This window comes from Squalius cephalus (assembly GCF_949319135.1).
Source record: "Squalius cephalus genome assembly, chromosome: 7".
Taxonomy (NCBI): Eukaryota; Metazoa; Chordata; class Actinopteri; order Cypriniformes; family Leuciscidae; genus Squalius; species Squalius cephalus.
In genome coordinates this window covers 26,361,802-26,383,532 of record NC_137128.1, presented here as the reverse complement: position 1 = coordinate 26,383,532, position 21,731 = coordinate 26,361,802, and the positions used below count along the sequence as shown (strand labels likewise).

The 21,731-nt window shown below is 38.2% G+C and overlaps 1 protein-coding gene across 14 annotated transcripts in view; it reads right to left on the bottom strand.

Annotated features, from left to right (window-relative positions):
- Positions 1-3,850: 3,850 nt before the first annotated feature.
- map4l (microtubule associated protein 4 like) overlaps positions 3,851-21,731 on the bottom strand; it is a 36,127-nt gene continuing 18,246 nt past the window's right edge. For 5 of the 14 annotated variants that reach the window (XM_079876667.1, XM_079876668.1, XM_079876673.1 and 2 more), the window contains 11 exons: positions 15,647-16,080; positions 15,229-15,420; positions 13,751-13,865; positions 12,518-12,562; positions 11,213-11,469; positions 9,948-10,001; positions 8,042-8,134; positions 7,756-7,837; positions 7,546-7,652; positions 5,508-5,688; positions 3,851-4,834 (listed from right to left, as the gene is read on the bottom strand). In XM_079876667.1, coding sequence (XP_079732793.1) covers positions 4,830-4,834; positions 5,508-5,688; positions 7,546-7,652; positions 7,756-7,837; positions 8,042-8,134; positions 9,948-10,001; positions 11,213-11,469; positions 12,518-12,562; positions 13,751-13,865; positions 15,229-15,420; positions 15,647-16,080 — 1,565 coding nt within the window. In that variant the 3' untranslated portion in view covers positions 3,851-4,829. The remainder of the gene's footprint in view (positions 4,835-5,507; positions 5,689-7,545; positions 7,653-7,755; positions 7,838-8,041; positions 8,135-9,947; positions 10,002-11,212; positions 11,470-12,517; positions 12,563-13,750; positions 13,866-15,228; positions 15,421-15,646; positions 16,081-21,731) is intronic. The other 9 variants (XM_079876669.1, XM_079876674.1, XM_079876670.1 and 6 more) reach the window with 7 other exon arrangements.

Here is a 21,731-nt window from a genome sequence, read left to right as displayed (position 1 = left end):
CAATGGTTACAGACACATGTTTTATTGGGTTTTTTATATTTTTTTTTTTCTGGGGCATTTTATTCATATTAAGAACGTCAAGTTTGACATAATCGATCGTAGCACTGTCACTTCACAGAACACACGCGGCAAACTAATTTTGTGATTTTTGAAGCAGATTACTTTTTGTTTTGTAAAGTTATCATCATGTGGCGAACACAGTAGATAAGACGTGTTGAGAGGCTTCAATCTTAGTGAAGTTTCGCGCTCAGAGCAGGCTCACCTTGTTCGGCTGAAGGTCCATGCACACTGAATCCAAAATTTTCGCGTGCGTTTTTTCGTATCCGTCATTCTGTGGCTCTAAACTGTCAAAACACCATTCCAACCCTTGTTACGGATGCGAAAAATTCAGAAAATCGAACCCGATCCGATTTTTTTTTTTTTTTTTTGACGGACGAAAGTTTCGGAGGCAGTGTGCAAGTGTGATTGACATAACGTGAGGTTGTATTTATTTTTTAACGTGCTAAAATATCGGACGCGAATTTCGCACGGGGGGAGGAGGAGGACGTGGGTGTGCAGCAGCCGCTGAATCTGTGTAGCTATTTTCTACAGTCTATGGTGTAGAGACATGATAACCCAGAGATGTTATTATTGTTGGATGTAAATCATAATTCAGTAATTATTTGACTAAGCTAGCTAGATAAAAGCAGGTCATGTAGCAACAAAAGTAACTCTGAAAGTTTTGGAATACAGGAATAGGGCAAGATACCTTTCTTTTTGAAAAACTGTGTGACATAGGCTACTGTCGACTTCGGCGTTCTCTGTCTTCTCTTTCCTTTCCTTTTTTGATGCCCTTATTTTTTAATGTGACATGCCTGCGTGTGTCACTGTCTGCGCTGCATCATAGCAAGTGCAATAAGCAAGAGACGTTACACTAGCGATCGTAGCTCGGACAGCGCAGGTGGAATGAACCATTGTAAGGGGGAGGGGTGTGACTGAAACAGTAAATACATTATTTGTTTTTTAAATATTAAATCTATGGTCAAAACGGACAAAATACACATTTAGTGCATGAGGGGCCCTAGCACATTTAATGTATGTATAAAAAAGAGAAAAGAAATAAGAAATGAAAAAGGGGGTCTGCTCTTCTGGGCCCTAAATCAGCCTGGGCCCTTAGAATCGTCCTAACCTTCCACCCCTTTACGGCGCCCTTGCCCCCACCACCCACCACCCTCCACCAATATCATATACTGTACACTAGATGAGTATGGAGGCCCACATATAACAGAAGATGGTGATGTTGTTGTAAAACCTTTATTTTAAAAGTTAAATGTTTATATAAAAATTACAACTAATAAAAACTAACTACAAGCAAGAAATTGTTAAATAATAATAAAAAAAATAAAAAAAAAATAACAACAGCAAAATAATGTCCCCCCCCCCATCAGTCTGTTATAATTCATAAATCAAAAAGTGAACATTTAGAAATTGACAAGAATGCAGTCAAATTTAAAAAATAAAATCATGTATTTTTTAATAAAGATAATATGGAACTGGTAATATTATTAAATAAAGATGTAATAAATACATCATCAGCCAGCAGGTCAGGTGCATAATGCAATGCGTTGTGACTCGTGTCAATTTTTTGAAAATTGACAAAAAAGGGGCCCATATAATTGTCACCACCTTTCACCCCCAGTGGCGATGGCCCTGTTCAATTGATTCAGTTTCGAAAAGCTCAGTTTCTCCCATCACTGTATGCCTCACTGCAAACAACATGCCGTCAATAACAACAATAAATAAATAAATACACACCCATGTTGCTTGACTTTTTATTTATTCATGATTAAATATCCACATCACTAGTTAACAATTAATCACAATTATTTCTTTCATACAAAAAAAAAAAAAAAAAAAAAAAACATCTTAAATAAGAGGGGAGACAGTAAATCAAATTTAGGACCATGTCTGTAGTCCTTGTTGTAAGCATGCTCTTTTGTTGTGTTCAGTGGGTAGTACACACACATTGTGAGTCCTAACAGACAAACTAGGGGGCTCTTTGCTGCCTAACTTTAGAGTGCTCTATCTACTTTTTAACATGCCAATTAGCCTACCAGTGACAGCTAGTCTCATACAGATGTGCAGCATGGATATCCAAACAACATTCAAGGTCTATGTGCCAGGTGTAGTTTTGTGGGCGGAATCATTGTTCCTGTGGTTACTGATTAGCTCTAACCTTTCACTCCACTTTTTGCATCCTGTCTCAGGCTACTCAAGTCATTACCAGAATTCTATGCCTTATCTATAGCCTACAGAAGGACTTCCTCAGAGTCCATTCAGTTTTTCGGTCCTCAGTCAAAAACACACTCCTCCCCCTTCTATTGATTACACTGTATTTAGTATGTGACCTGTGATGACAAAGAGAAAAAGTTACACACATAATACATAATCTTTGCTTCCTGAATACATAACATTTTAAAAACATTCTTGTTTGCCAGCCCTTTTTTAAAGAAAAAAAAGGCAGTCTCACTTAACAATAAAATACTATCTGGAGAAATATTCATAGATGCAAAATCTTCACTTTGCTTCTCTATACAACCCAATCAAGAAGTGTTTTCCCTCTGTGGGGTATAAAGTGTGAAACGTGTATTTACAAAACTGCTTTGAGCGGACTGGTGCGGGGGACGTGAGAAGTGTACTAACACAGTGAGAGTGTTCATTCATTATGGAAAGGACAAAATCGAGCTGTCTGAAGGCATGAAAGGTTATGATCACTGTATCAAGAGTACAACACTGAAGTTTACTGGCACAGCCCCTGAACAGTACACACTAATCACAAAAGGAACTACAGACAGGACCGTTTGGCCAAGCGCAACTGCTCTACGCTAAGCACACTGGCTCACACTTGTACAAACTGTATTTACAGAATGCTATATGAGACACAGGTACATGTTTTGCATTTCTGAGTAACTAGGGCTCTTTTTCATGGGACACAATTTAGGAAGATGTGCTCAGTCAATCATTTCGCTCTCTTCGTTGTATAAAACATCCATCATAAAGTGCATTTAAAATGCTCGTCAGCTAATTATTTAATAAGATATTTGCATAATTTAATACTTCCTGGTCTCTTGTTCAGTTTTAAATGGGATTTTCTTTGATGTTACAACATTACTACCATAAATGATCTGCCATAACATCACAGTAAAATACCAGGAAAAAATGTCACAACATGTAGGGAATCAAACCCTGTATACAAACATAACCTTTAAACCAACAACAGCAACTTTTTTATTTTCTCTGCAGGCATTGTGGAGCCAAAGATATCTAGAGTAATATTACTACCAATAAAGTGCCCACAAATTCACTGTTAACAGTGTCACTAGTCATGAGCTTCAAAAACAGCAGCCCTACAATAGTAGGTTTAGAGAGTTTAAAACTATGATATTCAACTACTTTGTGAATAATACATCACTTGGTAAAAAAACAAAAACAAATTGCATTTCCTACTATGTTCGATTAAATAGTAATTTCTAAACAACAATTTATCAATTGCCATTGAATAAATAATAGGGAAATGCACTGCATTGCAATGCTCAGTTAGGATACATTTACTGTTAATGTAATGGGCCCTCCCACATGCCAGTTTATATGTTCAGTGCAAAAGTCTTCTACTTTTTGAACTTGGAAGAACGATACTTAATTCAAGGTGAGGGATGATTTTGGACCTTTGAGCAAATAATCATGACCTGTGTACAGAGTGTAAACATATCCATTCTAACTTTCTATATTCCTTTCCATCCTGTTTGTTTAGCTTGCGTGCCACTGCCTTTTGCTCTTCCTGTATCATGCTGTAGTTTATGTGTGTCATGTGTCCTACTAGTTCACAAGACGCTTTGAGGGAAATGGAAAGTGGAAGATGTAATCAGATGGTTAGACATCATAAGGATACAGCTCATCGTTACAGTAATTTACGATTAACACAAGACAGCAAACTCATTGAAGATGTAAATATGCTATTGTTTGAACAGCCTATATGTTTCAAATGATTAAGTGCTCATTTAAATACTAGGGGAGACCAGGGTTTATAATTTGTGTGAGGTGGACAAGGTCAGAGGAGCAAAGGAAGCAGATGGATGGATGGCGGCTGGTTCGTCCCTTTTGACTGGGATTTAAGACAGCCCCACATACTAACAATACAGGGAGCTTAACTGCCATAATACGATGTAATAAGCTACATCTCGAGTGAGTTCTGGGGTTCCCATTGGAGAACGTATACTGCCAAACAGATACAGACAGAAAAGAGGGTATTGCATCTAAATGTAGGTCTGTCTAAGGGACAACACAGGCTTGTAGGAAAGAAACTCGGCGTTGACGGGCTAAATGCTGTGGTTTTAACAAAGATGACACAAGAGCTATGCGGCTGGACAACCATCCAACCATCTCCAAACATCTGGAGACTTCATCTCAAATCTAGCCTCAAACCAATCCCTGCGTTCGAACAGCAGCACTGTAAATTAAGTCATTCTCAAAGCATGATTTTTTAGGTGCTTTCCCAGCTAGGAATAAACAAAGAAAATTGAAAGCAAGAGAAGAAGCTAATGAGAAGATGGGGTTAAAAGGGACAAGCTGTGTTGAAATGCCCTTCTCCTGCTGGTCTGCACACATCTCATGGCTGAGTGAATGGGATAAGCTGGGTTGAGTGTGAGGACATGGCGGACCCCAGAGAAACACTGAGAGAGGTGCTGCGATGTGGGTGGGGGTGGCTGCCACTCAGGAGGGACCAGGAGATGATTTTAGCGTCGTGGTCCGTGCGAGCTCGTGCGTTCTCGCGGAAGTTCAGCTTGTAGGGCTCAGTCTGGAGGCAAAGAAATGGAAAAGCTATATTAAAAAACTAAAAACTAAATTTTATAGATATTGGCAAGGATAAATCCCCACAAATAGCTGGGCACAGTTTCGTACGTCGCAATACATTTGTCAACTTCAAAATCTTTTCAAAAGATTTTCCTCCCTAACCTAATCTGTTCCCAGTATAAACAAGGCTTGTGCAGTACTCAGAATTGAACTGGGAATGTCTTTTAAATTTCAGTTTAGTTCTTGAATTTGAATTGGGGTAAGAAAACAGGATTGCTAATCGAAATGAAATCCTTGTTTGAATTTAAAAAAAAAAATATTATAAAAAGTCTTTTTATTTTATAGCCCTTATAGTCAGTGTAAATGACAGAAAATCAACTAGATATATTTTGAAATTTGTGCAAAAAATGTACACCAGGGTTTTCGAACTCTTTATTTGAATATATGAATGCATTACCTGTGAAGTTCTTGAATTGTAATTCAGTAAATTCTTCATTCTGTCAGTCCAAATAAAATTTCAGTTCAAATTGTGGTGTGGCCAATTCAATTCAAATTCCAACTCAAGAATTGAAAGGGAGACAATTCTTGAATTCTTATATCCACAATATATTATGTCTTTCCATGTTTGTCTACATAAGGTATCATATAAGGGCTGAATCTGCCAATTTTACACATACTTGTCCCCGGGATGCGCTTGTCCAGGCCCTGGGAGTCCCGGGGCCCTTCTCCCAAAGAAGGTACGGGAGTAGGAGAGTTCTCTTTCAGCCCATTTTCTTTTGCCCCATTGCCTGCCTGCAAGGGTGGAGAGACGACAGGGGGAGATGGACTTCCTTCAGATTTCTGCTGAACCCCATCAGCCTGGAAACACATTGCAAATGCAAGGTCAAAAAATAGAAAGGAGACAAAGATGCATTTATCGGTCTGTGTGCAAGAATGTAAGGAGCATATATGATATGAAACACAAATGCATATGTGAAACATAAAAACCATTGTGTTAACCCTTAACAGCTGTGTTAAGAGTGAATAAATTTGACAATACTTTATATAATTTTTGCGCTGAACAAGAACACAAGATACAGCCGTTCAAACGTTTCGGGTAGGTATGATTTTTTCCCCATGTTTTTGAAAAAGGTCTCATGCATTTATTTGATCAAAAATACAGTAAACAGTAATATTCTCTGCTGAAAAATCCAGCATAAACCAGCATGAATTCCATGCTGGTCGAGGCTGGTTTATGTGGGTTTGTGCTGGTTTAGAGCTGGTTAATGCTGGTTTAGCTGGTGGACCAGCATAGTCATTCAACATTTCAAAGGATTAAGGGTTTTGTCTCCTGTTTCAAAGGATCTGTACACAAATCAGTTAAAAAGAGCTTGTGTACATTGCAGAACAAAAACTTTTAGAGATATGAAAACAAAGAAAAGTGCCAATTAACGGCATAATAATAAGCAGTTTGCTCAATAACATGGGCTTTGAGAAGAGTTCTTTCAATGGAACAGTTAATAGCAACTTGACAATGAAAGTTCAAAAATAAAATTGGCTGTTTTTAAAGACTTTCTTGCTTATTTGGAAACTCAAGTGTCACAATCCAGCTGTTAAGTCACTGGTTCCAAAAAGTGTACATAGTACAAGGTATGTCATTGCAGACAGGAGCATGAAATATTGTAGACAATAGTGATAGCATGCACTTTCATCAACTGCTAAAAGATCATTAATTCGACCAAAGTCAAGGGCCAAGTGCCCAACTAAAGGGTGTCGTTATCATCACTTGTAGAGTGAATCTATTTTATTTCACTAACTGCTACACTGCTTCAGTGTTCCTTTGTAATAGTTTAACACTGATGACTTTGCTCTGTCAATAAACATGTAACCTACATCATGTGTTTTTCTTTATTAAATAATTTATTAAAGTTAATTGGATAATGCCTTTGTCTTTATTTAACTATGAACACATATTAAGAAACATGATATGCAACACATACACAAGTTATGTTGTGGTTTTGCTGGGATTATACCAGCACCCAGAAGATATCATATGCTGGTCCATCAGCACACCCGCTTCCCATGATGGGAACCAGCAAATCATCAACCAGCATCCCATGCTGGGAACCAGCAAACAGCATCCCATGCTGGTCCCAGCATGCAAAACACACCTTATGCTGGTCCCAGCACTGCTGGATTTTTCAACATAAGCCAAAACATTATGACCAGTCACAGGTGAAGTGAATATCATTGATCTCCTAACAAGGCCACATATTAAGGTCATTAAAACAGTAATTCACTAGGAAATATCAAATAACTTGCACACAGACTAAATGAGTGGTACTCAGCCATGTGAGGTGCCATAACCCTGACCACACTTCTATATGCTGAGGGGGTTGAACCTGCTTACAAACTGCCTGGCTTATATTCTCTTTTCCATGTGGATAAGGAATTATATTATACATTGGTTGTTATGCTCGCCCTTTAGTGGGCATATTTAATATGGTCTGTAAAGTATTATATTACCCTGCATGTGTTTGGGGTGCATATTGGACCACATCACGTGTCTATGGCATTGGTGTGCAGTACATTAAATAAATTCTCTGGTATTACTAATTATTAATTGAAGGTAGGTACTTTACTTGCTTTTGAAAGAACCCCATGAAAATGTAATATCAATAATGAAAGAGGGATGCACATTCCTAATATGTAATATCCTCTATTATTTATGACCACCTTTACATTGTTACTTCCTGGTTCATGGCCTACATTGTCCAGTGATCCCACTTTGGCCTTGGCATTGACATTCACCTTATGGGATTCAATCTTCACATCACCACCACCTGAGAGAGATCAATCATCATTCACATGGCTATTTATTGCATGTACTCACAATGAGATTGCATTCACAGTAATAGGCAACATTAAAATCGATCCATCCCATACCTGGCTTGTGCTTCATGTTGTCCTTGGATCCACATTTTGCGGTCACTTTGCTCAAGTCAACCTTTTTATTTAAAATCTGAACCTGGAGACCATGAGTAAAGAGTTGCTAGATTGAAGTGTCATTTGATTCTTATAATGGATGTCTTTAGAGGAAAGTAAATCTAACTCATTGTAAACTGATCTGGTTATATGTGGCTCATCACATACTTGTACTTCTATGAGCAACACATTGTTATGAAATTAATTGACACAGTTTTATAAAAGAGAGGTGACACTGTACACTTACATTTCCTCCACCAGGTACATGCTTGATATTGTCCTTGGAGCCGCATCGGGAGGTCACATGGCTGAAGTCCAGCTTTTTGTGGACTATCTGAACCTGAACATAGCACAATAGCAAAGAGGACACATGGTCATAGGTTATTCTACTGTAACGCATGCAAAACAGATCGACACAGAAGCTATGAAGGCTGTGAGTGTGTTAAACAATATTGTACTTTTGTAAATCAAAAGTAAAAAGTAGCACGACGACACTGAAAATACAAAATCATCATGTTCATGTCAAGTAGTTGAATTTTAATGATCAAGCCACTAATTTATTTGCACAAAACATTTATTTTCTCTTTCTTGTATTTGAGGATGTAAGCTAATTCCTGAACGTTTTATGGACGCCCTCTGGTAGACTCAAATAAATGTTCATTGTCTACTGTGCTGTTTGGTGCAGTATTTGTTTGTGTGACTCATATATTTGTTTGGACAGAGTAATAGCAGGCCAGGAACACTTTGTCTGACTCAGAGTGTGTTTTTCACAGCCTAAAGCTCACTTTATTGCGTTAATCTCAGGTATTGCTTAAAAACTCGAGGGACTTGCTGTCTAAATATATTTCATTTGACCTCTTGTAACAGACCACTCCAAGCAAATGTGATTTGGAGTTAACTGCATAGCTCACAGGCTGTGCCGAAAACTGATGCATTTGCTGAAAACAAAAAACATGACCATGATGATTCTTTGAGCAGCAAAGAAACACCAGTAGCACTAAAGCTTATTTAGTAATTAACATGCAAAATGCTGCTAAAGGTCCTTAGTAAGGATAAAGAGTTATAAAGTTATAAAGAGGCACAATTTCTCAAAACACACATCTGGCATTGTGAAACAACAGGAGGCTGTAGGTGATCTTGGGAGCTAAAAACACATTTTGTAATACACAGTATTTTTGAATGCAAGGAAACGTTTTTTTGAACCCCTTAACCGTTACCCCCCATTTTTTTCGCATAGACATGAAAATGCACTATGCAAACTTAAATAGTTCTATCTCAAGAATGCTTTGGAATGTAGACATTTAATAACCAGTCAATAATATAACATAGCCCTAATATTAAGCAATATAATGTAAAACATATAATATAATATAATATAATATAATATAATATAATATAATATAATATAATATAATATAATATAATATAATATTTTTTGAGACATTTTTGTTCTATTTTATGAAAATTTATGGAAATGAATCGTCCCATTTTTCATTTCATACGTTCTCCAAGAATAGCCACAGCCTCCTTTGTGAAAAGTTGTAAGAAAGGTGAGATAAATAGCACATATTATATGTGCTGTGTCAACACATTTCCCCCCCTTAAAAGCAAAAGCAAGAGCGCAAATAATCCAAAGTAGGGTAAGAAATTAATGGCACAACAGTGTTAATACAATTGCTGAGTCTGTACAACATGCAGTTATGCTTTTTATGGACGTGGTTACTGCAAAGCTTAAGAACAAAAACATTTAACTGGTAACAATGGTAAAGCAGACTCTACAAATATTCCACAAAGAGTGGCACAATGTTCATTGGTGAACTAATGAGAGACAGAATGGTATGGTGTTAAATCCACAGAAGACATACAGGGACAAAGCTGCATTGCTCTAATGATATTTTTCTAACAAGTGTATGTGGACAAGTTTATCTACAACAACTGTGATCGCATGTTCATTCAGAAAACCATTTTACCCTAATTTCAGTTCACAAATTTTAAGTGTCTTTAAGTGTTTAGTGTTTCTGTGTACACTCATAAAAATGTGGGTTTGTTAAACCAGTTTCTAGAGGATCTTTGGAAAGACAGCGAGAGCAAGAGCAGGAGACAGAGTGATACTGAGGCAGCGAGTCAGGGAGATGTCATTGGGAGGGACTCACTTTGCCCTGGCTGGTCTTTGGCAGAGCATCGGTCTTGCCCTGGGCTGCAGAGACCTGAGGAGACAAGCACCCCTTTAGTCAGTGCAGTGCAGGGAGGAGGTACAGAAAGCCCAGGGTCGCAGGGTCGGAGGAATAGGATGTATCACAATGAGTGAGTCAGTATGCTAAGGTTACTTTTGAATCTGGAAGAATCACCTGACAGTCTGTGTCTAATGAATTGCGCAGGAGATAGTGTATTTAACTGTGTGTCTGTTCAACTAACTACAAAGCAGATCTATGGCATCATTGAAACTTAAAGGGATAGTTCACCCAAAAAAGTATTTTTTTTCATTTACTCACCCTCACTTTGTTCCAAACCTGTACGACTTTTTACAATGGAACAAGAAAAGATGATATTTTGTGTTGTCTGGTGTCCATACAATGAAAGTCAATGGGGCACAATGCTGTTTTAGACTGGCAAAAACATTATTCAAAATATCTTCTTTTGTGCTGCACAGAAGACAGAAAGTCGTACACGTTTAGAACGACAAGAGGGTGAATAAATGACAACATTTTTTGAGGTGAACTATGCATTTAAATATTAATGGAAGCATAAATCCAAAGAGCAAACATAATTAATGGAAGGTTTTATAAAAAGACATTTTAATTTAAATGATGTATTGTGGCCTTTAGTTGACAGTCACCGTCTGAAATCCAAATGCATTGTCTTTACCAGATCCTTGCCGATAAGAGAAAACCCTTTATGGAATCCAGTTATATGGTCTTTTTTATTTCAAAGAGATGGGGTAAGATAATTGCCAAGGAGATGGCTATAGAAAACAGACAAATTCATTCTACATACATTTTGTAAGAAAATCTCAGTGTACAATGAAAAATTGAAGGCTTTGTTTTCCATGGTGGACGTCAATCACAAAAAATTGTTGGATCCATGGATCCATGAGCTCAGGCAAACCTGTCTGTATCTTAAAGTTAAGGATCAATCAGATGAATAATGGAATTTACATTGAGCAGCAGCGATATGAGACATACGAATGAGAAACAACTATTACAGAATTTGAGATTTCTTAATGCGTTTAATGGCAGCAATAGTGCAGCACAAGAGCTTATGATCATGTGTTGCCAAATAATGCATCAAATTGATTCTAAATCTGTAAAGAAAACAATGAGGTCAAGAGCAGTATCTATGTGTGTCTCTAAAGCCTAGATTATTTCATTCCTTGCACACATGCAAATTCTCCTGGTTCTGTCCTGACCAATCAACTCACCTTGCCTCCTCCAGGCTGGTACTTCATGTTATCGGTGGAACCGATCTTAGAGCGCACGTTTTTTAGATCCGGCAGCGGTGCGTTGGTGGTCCGGACGCTTCGGGGGGCTCGAGGCACAGGAGGCTTCCTCTCAAGGGGAGTCTGCTTGGGCACGGGGGGTTTGGTGATGCGGGACGGTCGAGGGGTCGGGGTTCCATTGGTGGCTGCTGTGCTGGTGGCAGAGGTTGGTGTGCGAGTTGTCCTTGGAGTTGTTTTAACTGTGAAAACATGAAGCAAATAAAGTAAAATAACAATTAAGTACTGCAGCAGAAAACAGCACACCGCAGTAGGTTTAATACAGTATGCATGAGAGGTCACAGACAGATAATTCCTGTTGTCATTGACCTCATGAATGTTTCTTCTTCCTAAGCCACTACAAAAGTGACAAGGTTTTCTGCTGTTGTGTACAAAGAGATGAAGAGAGGAGTTGAAGGCTCTATCAGTGTGATGATTTGAGACAAGCCTCTGTGAGTAAGTCTATCCCTGACTATGTCAGCATCTTCAGATTTGATGACTAACAAACTGCACTAGTCAGTGTGTATTAGCTCAGAACTGCTGTGTTTTCAGGAAACGGTAGAGGTAAAGTTCTCACCCTGCTCTTTAAGCCTCCATCAAAGCAGAATTTAGTAACAGCTACAGACAGGTAAGCACCTTTATTTGCACATAAGCACCTGACCACTGTAAAGATGATCTCTCCACTTTTGAATCTCTTTTTTTTTTGGATTGTCTCTGTTTACTTGCCCAGGATATATTTTCTCTACATTATTATATTTCATTGGTTGACTTGTTATTCAAGTCAAGTTGTTATAGTCTCTGCTATTTGAAATGTTTGCCTTAATATCTTGATGGCTTGATTGTTCTATATTGGGAGAACAAACATGTTAATCACACTTTATATTACATCCAGTCTCAAAGCTTAAGATGGTTTAACGATTTATATTGCACCTAAAAATGGTAAGACCGTTCGGAAATCACAAGTTCCAATCTTCCTGGCTGCCCTAAAGCAACTTCTGGGAGTTAAAATGCACAAGAGTTAGAATTTATTAGCTCGCTGGAAATTTTGTTTACAAGGTACAACACTGCAACAATAAGCAGAGAAATAACTACTCATTGAAATCTGACACAATCGTATTACTGTATGTAGTAAATATCATTGCCAGGTCTTTTAACATTTCATGTAGTTGAATTTCACTAATGTCTATCACTATTGTACCAAAATATTTCTCGATAAGAATAAGATAGGTAAGAAAACTGCATCATTCTCACCTGGTGCCTTTTTCACCTCTCCTGCTTGGTTTTCAGTCTTTGTAGCTATAAAAACATGCAATTAAATTACATTATGTAAATTTAAAAGTCATTACATCATTATGCCTCACTTAAACTTAACCCGAGATCCTATATACTGCACCTTAGTCATGGTAGTGCCATAATTTATTTAATATTTTAAATATGTATTGTCCTTTTCTAGTTTTCTAACCACAGAACAAGACATGCTTACACCTTTCACATATACATATTCAATTTACACTTCTTAAAGGAAGAAATGCATATAAAAACCAATAAAGATAAATAAATAATAATAAATAAGTAAATAATAATGAATTTGTTGCAGACAGTGTTTACAAAGTCTTTTCCTGTAAGGTCTACATTCCCAGTTTACATGATATTTATGTATGGCTCCCACAGCTGATCAAAGTTTTTCCTCTTGCACTTAGCAATATAAGTTAGCCTTTCCAGTCCGATACAGTTTGATACCTTTATCCACATTTTCATGGATGGAGCATCCATATTCTTCCATCATAATGCAATAGCTCTTCTGGCTTGAAGCAGACCAAAGTCTACAAGTTCAATCGGTCTTGATGTTTGTATAAAGTCCATTGGATATATTCCAAGAATACAAAGTTTTACATTCAGAGGAATTTTAATGTTAAACATGTCTGACATACATTTTATAACCTCCTTCCAGAAGTTTTGTATTTTTGGGCATTCCCAGAGGCAATGATATAATGTACCTTAATCATCCAAGCATTTAGAGCACATATCTGGAATATTACCAGACATTTGATGACGTTTGACAGGTGTTATATAAGCTCTCATTAACCATTTATATTGAAGTAATTTAAACCTTGTATTTATTGTCTGTGTTTGTGCTTTAAGACATGCATCTTTCCAGTCTGCCTCATCTATATCTTCCTGTATATCCATTTTCCAGGCATTTAATTTGTCCAATGTTGATTCAGTAGGTAGTGCCATATAATTTTTTTTTGACAGGAATCAAAATGAGGCTGTGAGGGACAGGAGTACAGTATATTCAATTGGTTGTACTGTTGTATAACAGCATGCCAATTGTTTGGCTGACGAAACACTTTTACAAAGTCTTTTAGTAGACAAAAACAGTTTTGACCTTCATACTATGAATGCCATTGTGACTCACAGCCTCATTTTCATCCATGTAAATTTCAATCTGCTGTCTAAATTCTATACGACGGAACAACTCACCGGAGGAGCGTCGGGCAGAGGTGGTGCTTGTGCCGTTTTTAGAGTTGGTAGCAGATGCAGCTTTAGCCTTTGGCACTGGAGGGCGACGCTGGGTTGGTGTGCCAGTCTCAGAAGACTGATGGAAACAATACGATTTCAGAAAGCCGAATGACCAGGGATGAGTTGACGTCAAGACAAGAGGTTGATTAGATGAGTTACATACACAGTGGCTTACGGGTGGCTCAATGCTTGAGGGTGATTGTCCAATTAAGGCAGAGTTTGACTTGAAATCTTGATAAAAGATGTTTCATCACATGACCCTGATGAAAGATCAGATCATGACCTTGATCAACCTACAAGTAAATTTTGGTATAGTGGGTGTTGGTGTGGATTTTTGATGCTGTATGTGATGGTAATGACTTTGTAGTTTGCTACCACTCAGTTAAAGGGATACTTCACCCAAAACTTAAAATTCTGTCATAATTTACTCACTCTCAAGTTGTTCCAAACCTGTTTGAATTTCTTTCTTCTGCTGAATAATATTGGTAAACAAACAGTTGATGGGGAAAAATACTATGGAAGTCAATGGGGCCCATCAGCTGTTTGGTTACAAAATATCTTATTTTGTGTTCAGCAGAGGAAAGAAATTCATACAGGTTTGGAACAACTCGAGGGTGAGTAAATTATGACAGAATTTTAAGTTTTTGGTGAAGTATCCCTTTAACTTAAATGTATAAATTGTTTCCATATTAAGATTTAAAGCATATAATCTCTTTACAAAACAATTTGTTGAAATACTAATAATAATAAAAAAATCCCCTAACTGAAAAATCACCCATAAAGACAAGCAGAGAAGAGATGACACTCAATAAAAAGGTGATAATGAATAATAGATTAAAGGCAGAGTAGGCAAATTAATCTGTAGCAGTCAGGTGGTATAGGTCAGTGCTCTGTACGTTGTTTACATTCATTATTATTGTAATGTTATGTGCTTTGTGACATGAGGTAGTTTAACGCCGTCTCTCGTGACGCTTTGCAGAATCTGCGGTGTGCATTCATGTGTTTTGAAGAAGGCGTGGCTTTGCAGAGCACTCTGAGCTTTTAAAGCTAGCTTGCTATTGCTAGCTGCTCCAAAAATTGCCTACCCTACCTTTAATTATATTCCACAAGCTCCGTGCATGAATGTTTCAGAAAAAGCAGTTTAGAACCTAATCACAATAGAGAAGCACATAATTAGTCCTTATCTGATATCTGTCTGTCATTGGGAAATTTAATTGAAGGAACATAACTGGACCTCATATTTTATCAGTGGCCTAAAAATATGCCTCTTTCTTGTGATTTTGCTGGTGATTGAAATTTTGAGTTGACAATGACACAGACGGCAAGCCATGAGTTGATTTTAATAGAAGAGATGGGCACCGAAGAAAGTCACAAAAGTCTCCCCTATGGATCGTTGGCTGGGTGCCAAACCACAGATGGGGGAAATGGTGTTAACTCACCTTGGCCTTAGTCTCAAGAGTAGATGTGGTGGTGGGGGTTTTCTTGGTAGCAGTAGTGGGGGTTGTTGCCTTGGGTATAGGGCTTTTTTTACTGGCAGAGTTGGGAGAGGTGCGTTTGGTGGCACCAGCACTGTCTCCAGTGGACAGCGAGTTTGGTCTTGCTGAGCTTTGTTTGGTTGACCCAACTGAAGGCTATATGCATGTATTTGCAAAAAGCACAAAAGAAAAACTAGATGCAAACGTGGGAGCATGATAAAATCAAAGTAGCAGCAATGGTTGTACAACCAACCATTATAAATTATTAATCCTTATAAAGATGGAAAAATGAGAGCAAACCCCTCTTCTCAAATGTGGCAGTTTAAATCAAAGTCAGAGTAGCATATCTGATGAATGAAATCCCTCTGTTTTTCAGACTTACCTTGGTCTTACTGTCCAGGCTGGTCACCTCCTTGTTCCCATTTGCTGTTGGAGACTTAGCAGGTCCTTTAGCAGCCGTCATGTTCTTCTCAGCTTTGGCTGTCTTGTCTACTTTTTCCCTGTTGTCTTTCTTCTCCTCTGCCTCCTTGTTCGTCTTCTCAGGTTTGTCTACTTTCTCAACTTTCTCCTTTTTCTCAGCTTTATTATCCTGTTTCTCCTCTTTCTCGACTTTCTTCTCATCTTTGATGATCTGCTCACTCTTCTGAGTCTTATCCACACTGTCTGTTTTCTTTGTAATCTCATCTTTCTTGTTCAGGTGATCGATCTTCTCCATCTTCTCAGGCTTGTCTTGCTTCTCAATTATGTTGATGCTTTCCATCTTTGAAGCAGTTTGCACATTCTCCATTTTCTCCTTGGCTGTCTTATCTTCTTTTACTTTAAAAAAAGACACATTTTAAATATCCATATTTAATCAAGCAAATGTGTATTTGCAATTATTATCATTATGAGCATTACAATGTTTGTTCACACAGGGCTTTTGGTTGTAGCTTGTTTTAATATATTTATGGGGACATAAATTGACAGTAAGCTGCACTTGATGCCTCAGTCTCAGTACATTCTGACAATAAGAATGAGAGTAGATGAGCATGAGAGGTCATGGAAAAGGGCACAGAAAGTGCCTTGAGCGGACAGACAGAAAAGCACATTGTCAGCCTGGATGCCTTATGTAACCTGGCACCATTCTCTCCACAAAGTGAAAAATCAATGGCCAATGGATGACCAAAACAAAACAATAAAAAAAGAGAGAGAGGAAAAGAAATAAAGAAAGAAATAAAGAAAGTGCTTTGCTCCTTAGACAGGATGACAAACACTTATTGAATACTCATACTCGTTTCACAGACATACAGTTTATTATATATATACAGTATATTAAAAATTATGTTAAATTCTAACAATATTTATGTAAAATATACTTTTATACTGTGACTTTATTGTATGTTACATTGATACACAAACAACATATGTCTGTTTCCTTTTTAATTAGATGAAATGGAATTTTATAGGTCTCTTTTGTCTTTTGCACCAGACGATTTTGTCCTCTATAGCGGCTGATTTTCAAACTAATATCAGCTAGATTTTCTCTGCAACATTTTTAATACTGTTCTTGAAGAATATAATGCTGATAATTCTTAAGAGATCATTAATTAGAAAATTAGAAATTTGAGAATAGCTAATAATAGTTAATAATTGAAAAGTTATGAACATTTGGAACAGATGCCTATAGGGTACCTTTAGAGATGCCTAGATGAAAACCCCACAAGTCAACAAAATATATAACATTGTTCTAGTGGTTTTTGGATGTTTTAATCCCAATATCTTATATCACAATAACATTTTGTGCCTGTCTTAAAATGTACATGACAAGCTGAAAACTGTTCGACTTAACTGAGATCAGAATTGTGCAAAATAAAACAATTAAATCCACATTGAAGAGTTAGCTAAATAACATAACCTTAACCCTCTCTTTTTATTTCACTTTCAGTTGTGCTTAATATAAATTTTCAATGACAACCATCTATAACAGACCATTGAGAGCATGTTTGCAAAAAACAAAATACTGGATTTAGTAAGAGTTTTTTAAAAATGTATTTCATTCAGCAAGGACACATTAAATGTATCAAAAGAATTAGTAAAGACTATCACTTTTACATTGTTACAAAAGATTTCTATTCAAAGAATAAGAAATGTTTCTTGAGCAGCAAATCAGTATCAGAATGATTTCTGCAGGATCATGTGACACTGAAACCTGGAGTAATGATGCTGAAAATTCAGCTTTGCCAAAGAAATAAACTACATTGTAAATTATATTAAAATACAAAATAGTTATTTTTAATTGCCATCTACCCAAAACTTTTGAATTGCAGTGTATGTTCAGCTCTGTCACAGATACTATGTAAAGACAGAAAATCTGATTATGATACATCTGTAGGACTAGTTAGGATCTAGAGATCACAAACCTACACTGGATTGTTGACCACTGCAGACCTTGAAACCGGCACCATTGAGATTAGAGCAGCTGATCTCACCTACCATTACAAACACCTTTAGGCTGAATTTCACGGGATGAAACAGCATTCCCACTTTCCGACAGCTGTTGCGGTAACTGTATCCTGGCAGAACTCTGTGACACACCAGCAGGCTGTTCTTTCTTTGTTGTAGGGTCTGATGGGATACTCGCCGTGGATGGTAGAACGCTCTGTTTGTCCTCTACAGTGAAGTATTTGACGGTGGTCTGTGGTGGCGGCACATCCTTGCCTGGGTATTTATCAGGTAGCGGGAGGCTAGCGGGCACTGTCAGGTGGGTACTGTCTGACATTGTGCGCTGGACCACGCGGTTCTGTTGCATGGGGGGTGATATGGGTGGGCATGTCTCCGTTTTGCCCTCAACCGTGCCCTCCATGTAGCTGTCATTCACCACGCCGATCACGCAATAATTCGGCATGGGGCCTGTTTTCGAGATGCCTCGGGGCGGATCCCAATCACTGTCTGAAGATGTCAAGATGGCACTCGGCGGTGAAGGTCTAGATGTCACCCCGTTGGTGGAAAGGGCTTTCCCTGGAGACAGAGGTGACGGAGAGGAAGAGAGACTTGTGGGGCTTTCTGCTGTACTGCCCAAATTCTTCCCGTCCCTGCCACATGGGTGACTGGTTGCCCATTGGTCCGCCTTCTGGCTGAGTGCTGTCGATTTGGAAAGGTCCTGCTTGTCGTCCTCTAACATTCTGGAGGATTGCAGACTGCCTGGCTGCCCCTGCTGCCAGTTCCAGCCCTGGGCAGCTGTTGACGATGCCAAGCTTGGCATGGAGGGTGGCACTGAGCACAGATCTCTGCACTCTGAGCGCTGGGATGACATCCTTACCTCTCTAGATATATTTGTCCTGTATCAAGGTGTCTATCCGTCAGTAAATGGCATTGACTGAGATGAGTTAGTCTATAGCGCCGGTCTCTAAACCTCCCTCAACGCCGAGGCTGAGATGACTCTGCGTCTCTCTCCCAAATCCCCCTCCTCTCTCTGATTCTCTCTCTCACCCTAATTCTGTCCGCACATTCCTTCCAAGTCTTCGATCACGTGATTGCGTGAGCTGCGTCCTTATTGGCCGCCCTGCACTGAAAACCCTTGCTTTTAGCATCCAGCGTGTTTATAAATACCCCTTTCTCTCTCTCGCACTCACACATTGTCTCGTTTGGCACTCAGAATGTTCTAGCAGACACAAGCGTTCACCTTTACCCTTAGTGGTGGTGATGGAGGATGTCATCATTGCCTGGTCCTCAGGTGCTGTGTCCCTTACTGAACACGATAACGTTGGTATCAATCACATTTAATCGTATATCAGCTTATTGGAGATCTGAACCATTATATTTCTGTCTCTCACATATGAGAGGCTTATGGAAGTGTGACTTCTGTTGTTTATTGTGCCTTTCACTCTCTAGAGATACTATGGGCCCGATTTACTAAACAGGGCAAATTAGCGTGAGAGCGCAATTCCCAAAAAAGCGCAGATGGGAGTGGAAAGTTATGTGCGTGATTTACTGACGACACGCAAATTAAAGAACACAGACGCAGCCGGATCATCCATAATGACCAACACAATCTACCAAGAGCAGCGCAAATTAGCTTTTTGGGGCGGCAAATAATGGTGCAAATACCAGTAAATTGACTAGCGCAAACAGTAGTAATTCCCCTTCATTTAAATACTCTCCTCCCATAAATTTTGCGTCTGAAAGGGAAACTCCTACAAATGCATTTGCATTAAGGTCAGCTGCAAAAATAACCCTGTACATGCCTTTTCAGCGCTAATTTTTTTCATTGCGTGTCTTTAGAAAATCCTGACAGTAGTTTTTTAATGCCAAAAGAGGGTTTATGCTGGCGCTAACTGTTAGTAAATATGGCCCCATGTTCCTTATGAGAGTGTATTAAAGGGATTGTTCACCAAAAAATGAAAAGTCTGTCATCATTTACTCACTCTCTTTCTATCTCCTGTGCAAAACAAAAGAATCCACTCTAAAGAATGTATTTGCCAATACAATGAAAGACAATGGGGTTCAAAAGTTCTGTGTCCAATCAAACTCTAAAGTATTTACTGCTCAAGCCAGTCAAATCAATGCCAACATAGACAGGTAGCAGCAGACATCTCCTCATCCTTAAACACCATGAACAACACAAGGTAAAAGAAAATGTGACCCAGCCAGTATAGACATATATTACTTGCAATGGATAAACTTGTTTTGTGCATTCAGATCACAATGTGTTTGTGGCTTGTTGAGGGCAAGGCGGCATCAAAAACTATCTTTCTTAAACTCAACAGATAAATCAGATTTCAGACACTAGCCCTTCAAAAAAAACAACAACAACAAAAAAACAGTTCAGTCATGTCCTCTCACTGTCTTCTGTCTCTGAGAAATGATGCTTTTTATAATGACAAACACCTGGTGATTATCTCAAGCATGACAATTATTCATGAAAAAAGAAAAAAAATCATTAAACTGAGCTACATAAATCACTTGCAAAATCAGTCACAACAGAAAAGTTTTGCATTATTCAGAACTTTACAGTGTGTATCTGCACAGAAATAGCACTAACAGTTAAACCTCTATATTAGGTAACCTATTCGACCAGTTAATTACATGGTAGTCCTAGCATGAAAAATGTGAGCAGTAAAAACTGTGGTTTTCAAAATTATATCAGAGACACCACAAAACCGCAAAATCCACTGCATCCGCCCTTCCAGATTTGAGTAGAAGAGTGTGATGTCGTAATACGCATGTGATCTGATTGGCTAAGGCACCTTAATTAGAGTGAGCTTTCCACACACAAACTACAAGGCATCTTCTGCAGAGCCATTCCAGGCCATTGCCAGATATAAAAGGAATCTTTTCTCTCTGCCTGTCTCATTTCTATAATGGGCCAGACTCTTGTGAATGGATTTTGTTGCATAAGGACATGTCAGATATATTTTATTGTTTACATTCCCTTGAGAACTGCACCACATCATATGGTTCAATATACAGAGGATATTAAAACTTTCTGTCACTGTTGCATTTGTTTATGCATTTTTAGTCTTCAATTGTGGTACATTCTCTCGGGAATTGTTGTCCTTTTTTAACTGTTACAAACCAATTTTGTCTATATAATCCTTTTTGTTGTCACTATTTGACATTTAGACAATAAATTAATGAATTTAACATGGGCACAGCAATGACCATTTCTGAATACAAAAAGTTATTATATTATATTATATTATATTATATTATATTATATTATATTATATTATATTATATTATATTATATTATATTATATTATATATTCAGAAGAGTTTCATGATGACTATAAATAGAGCTTTTGGACAAATGGATCAATTTTATGCTAGTGCCAACCTCTATCACAATGTTCTTTTCAGTAATGAAAACACAGCATTAGAAATGCATTTAACACATTCAGCGTGGGGTAGAACATGTATGCTCATTGAGTAATCGGGATGTCACAGAGTTTCTATTTCTGGAACATATCCTACAGTTACACCCTAGCTTGTTCTTTGGCAGGTCCTATTCGCTGCATCACCAAGGAAACCACCTCCCATATCCATAGCAACAGTCTCCCCGTCAATGCAGCTGCTGATATTTAGGGTCCTGTGTGGTCGGAACCACCCGAGGGGAGGGAGAGGAAGTAAGTGAGCAAGGGCAAGAAAGGACGAGATGGCTGATGCGAGTGAAGGGAGGGAATAAAGGGCCAAGAGGGGCATCTCCTATTTTTTGCATTTTGAAGACTGAAATCCAGAGAAGACCAAGTGCTGTGTCAAAAAAATCAACAGGCCAATGTCTAGCTGAAAAGTGACCAAATTATATTTGAATGCATTTGCAAATATTAATTATGCATAACTCATAAAGAAGACGAGCAGAAAAATATCACATTTGCTCACAACAGGCAGGAAATAAACCAATACATTTCTCCAAAGCAGGAAGTGGTATTACATGCAAAAGCATTTCATCAAGTTTTGCTTTTGCTCTTGTGACTTTAGCTTGGTGAACA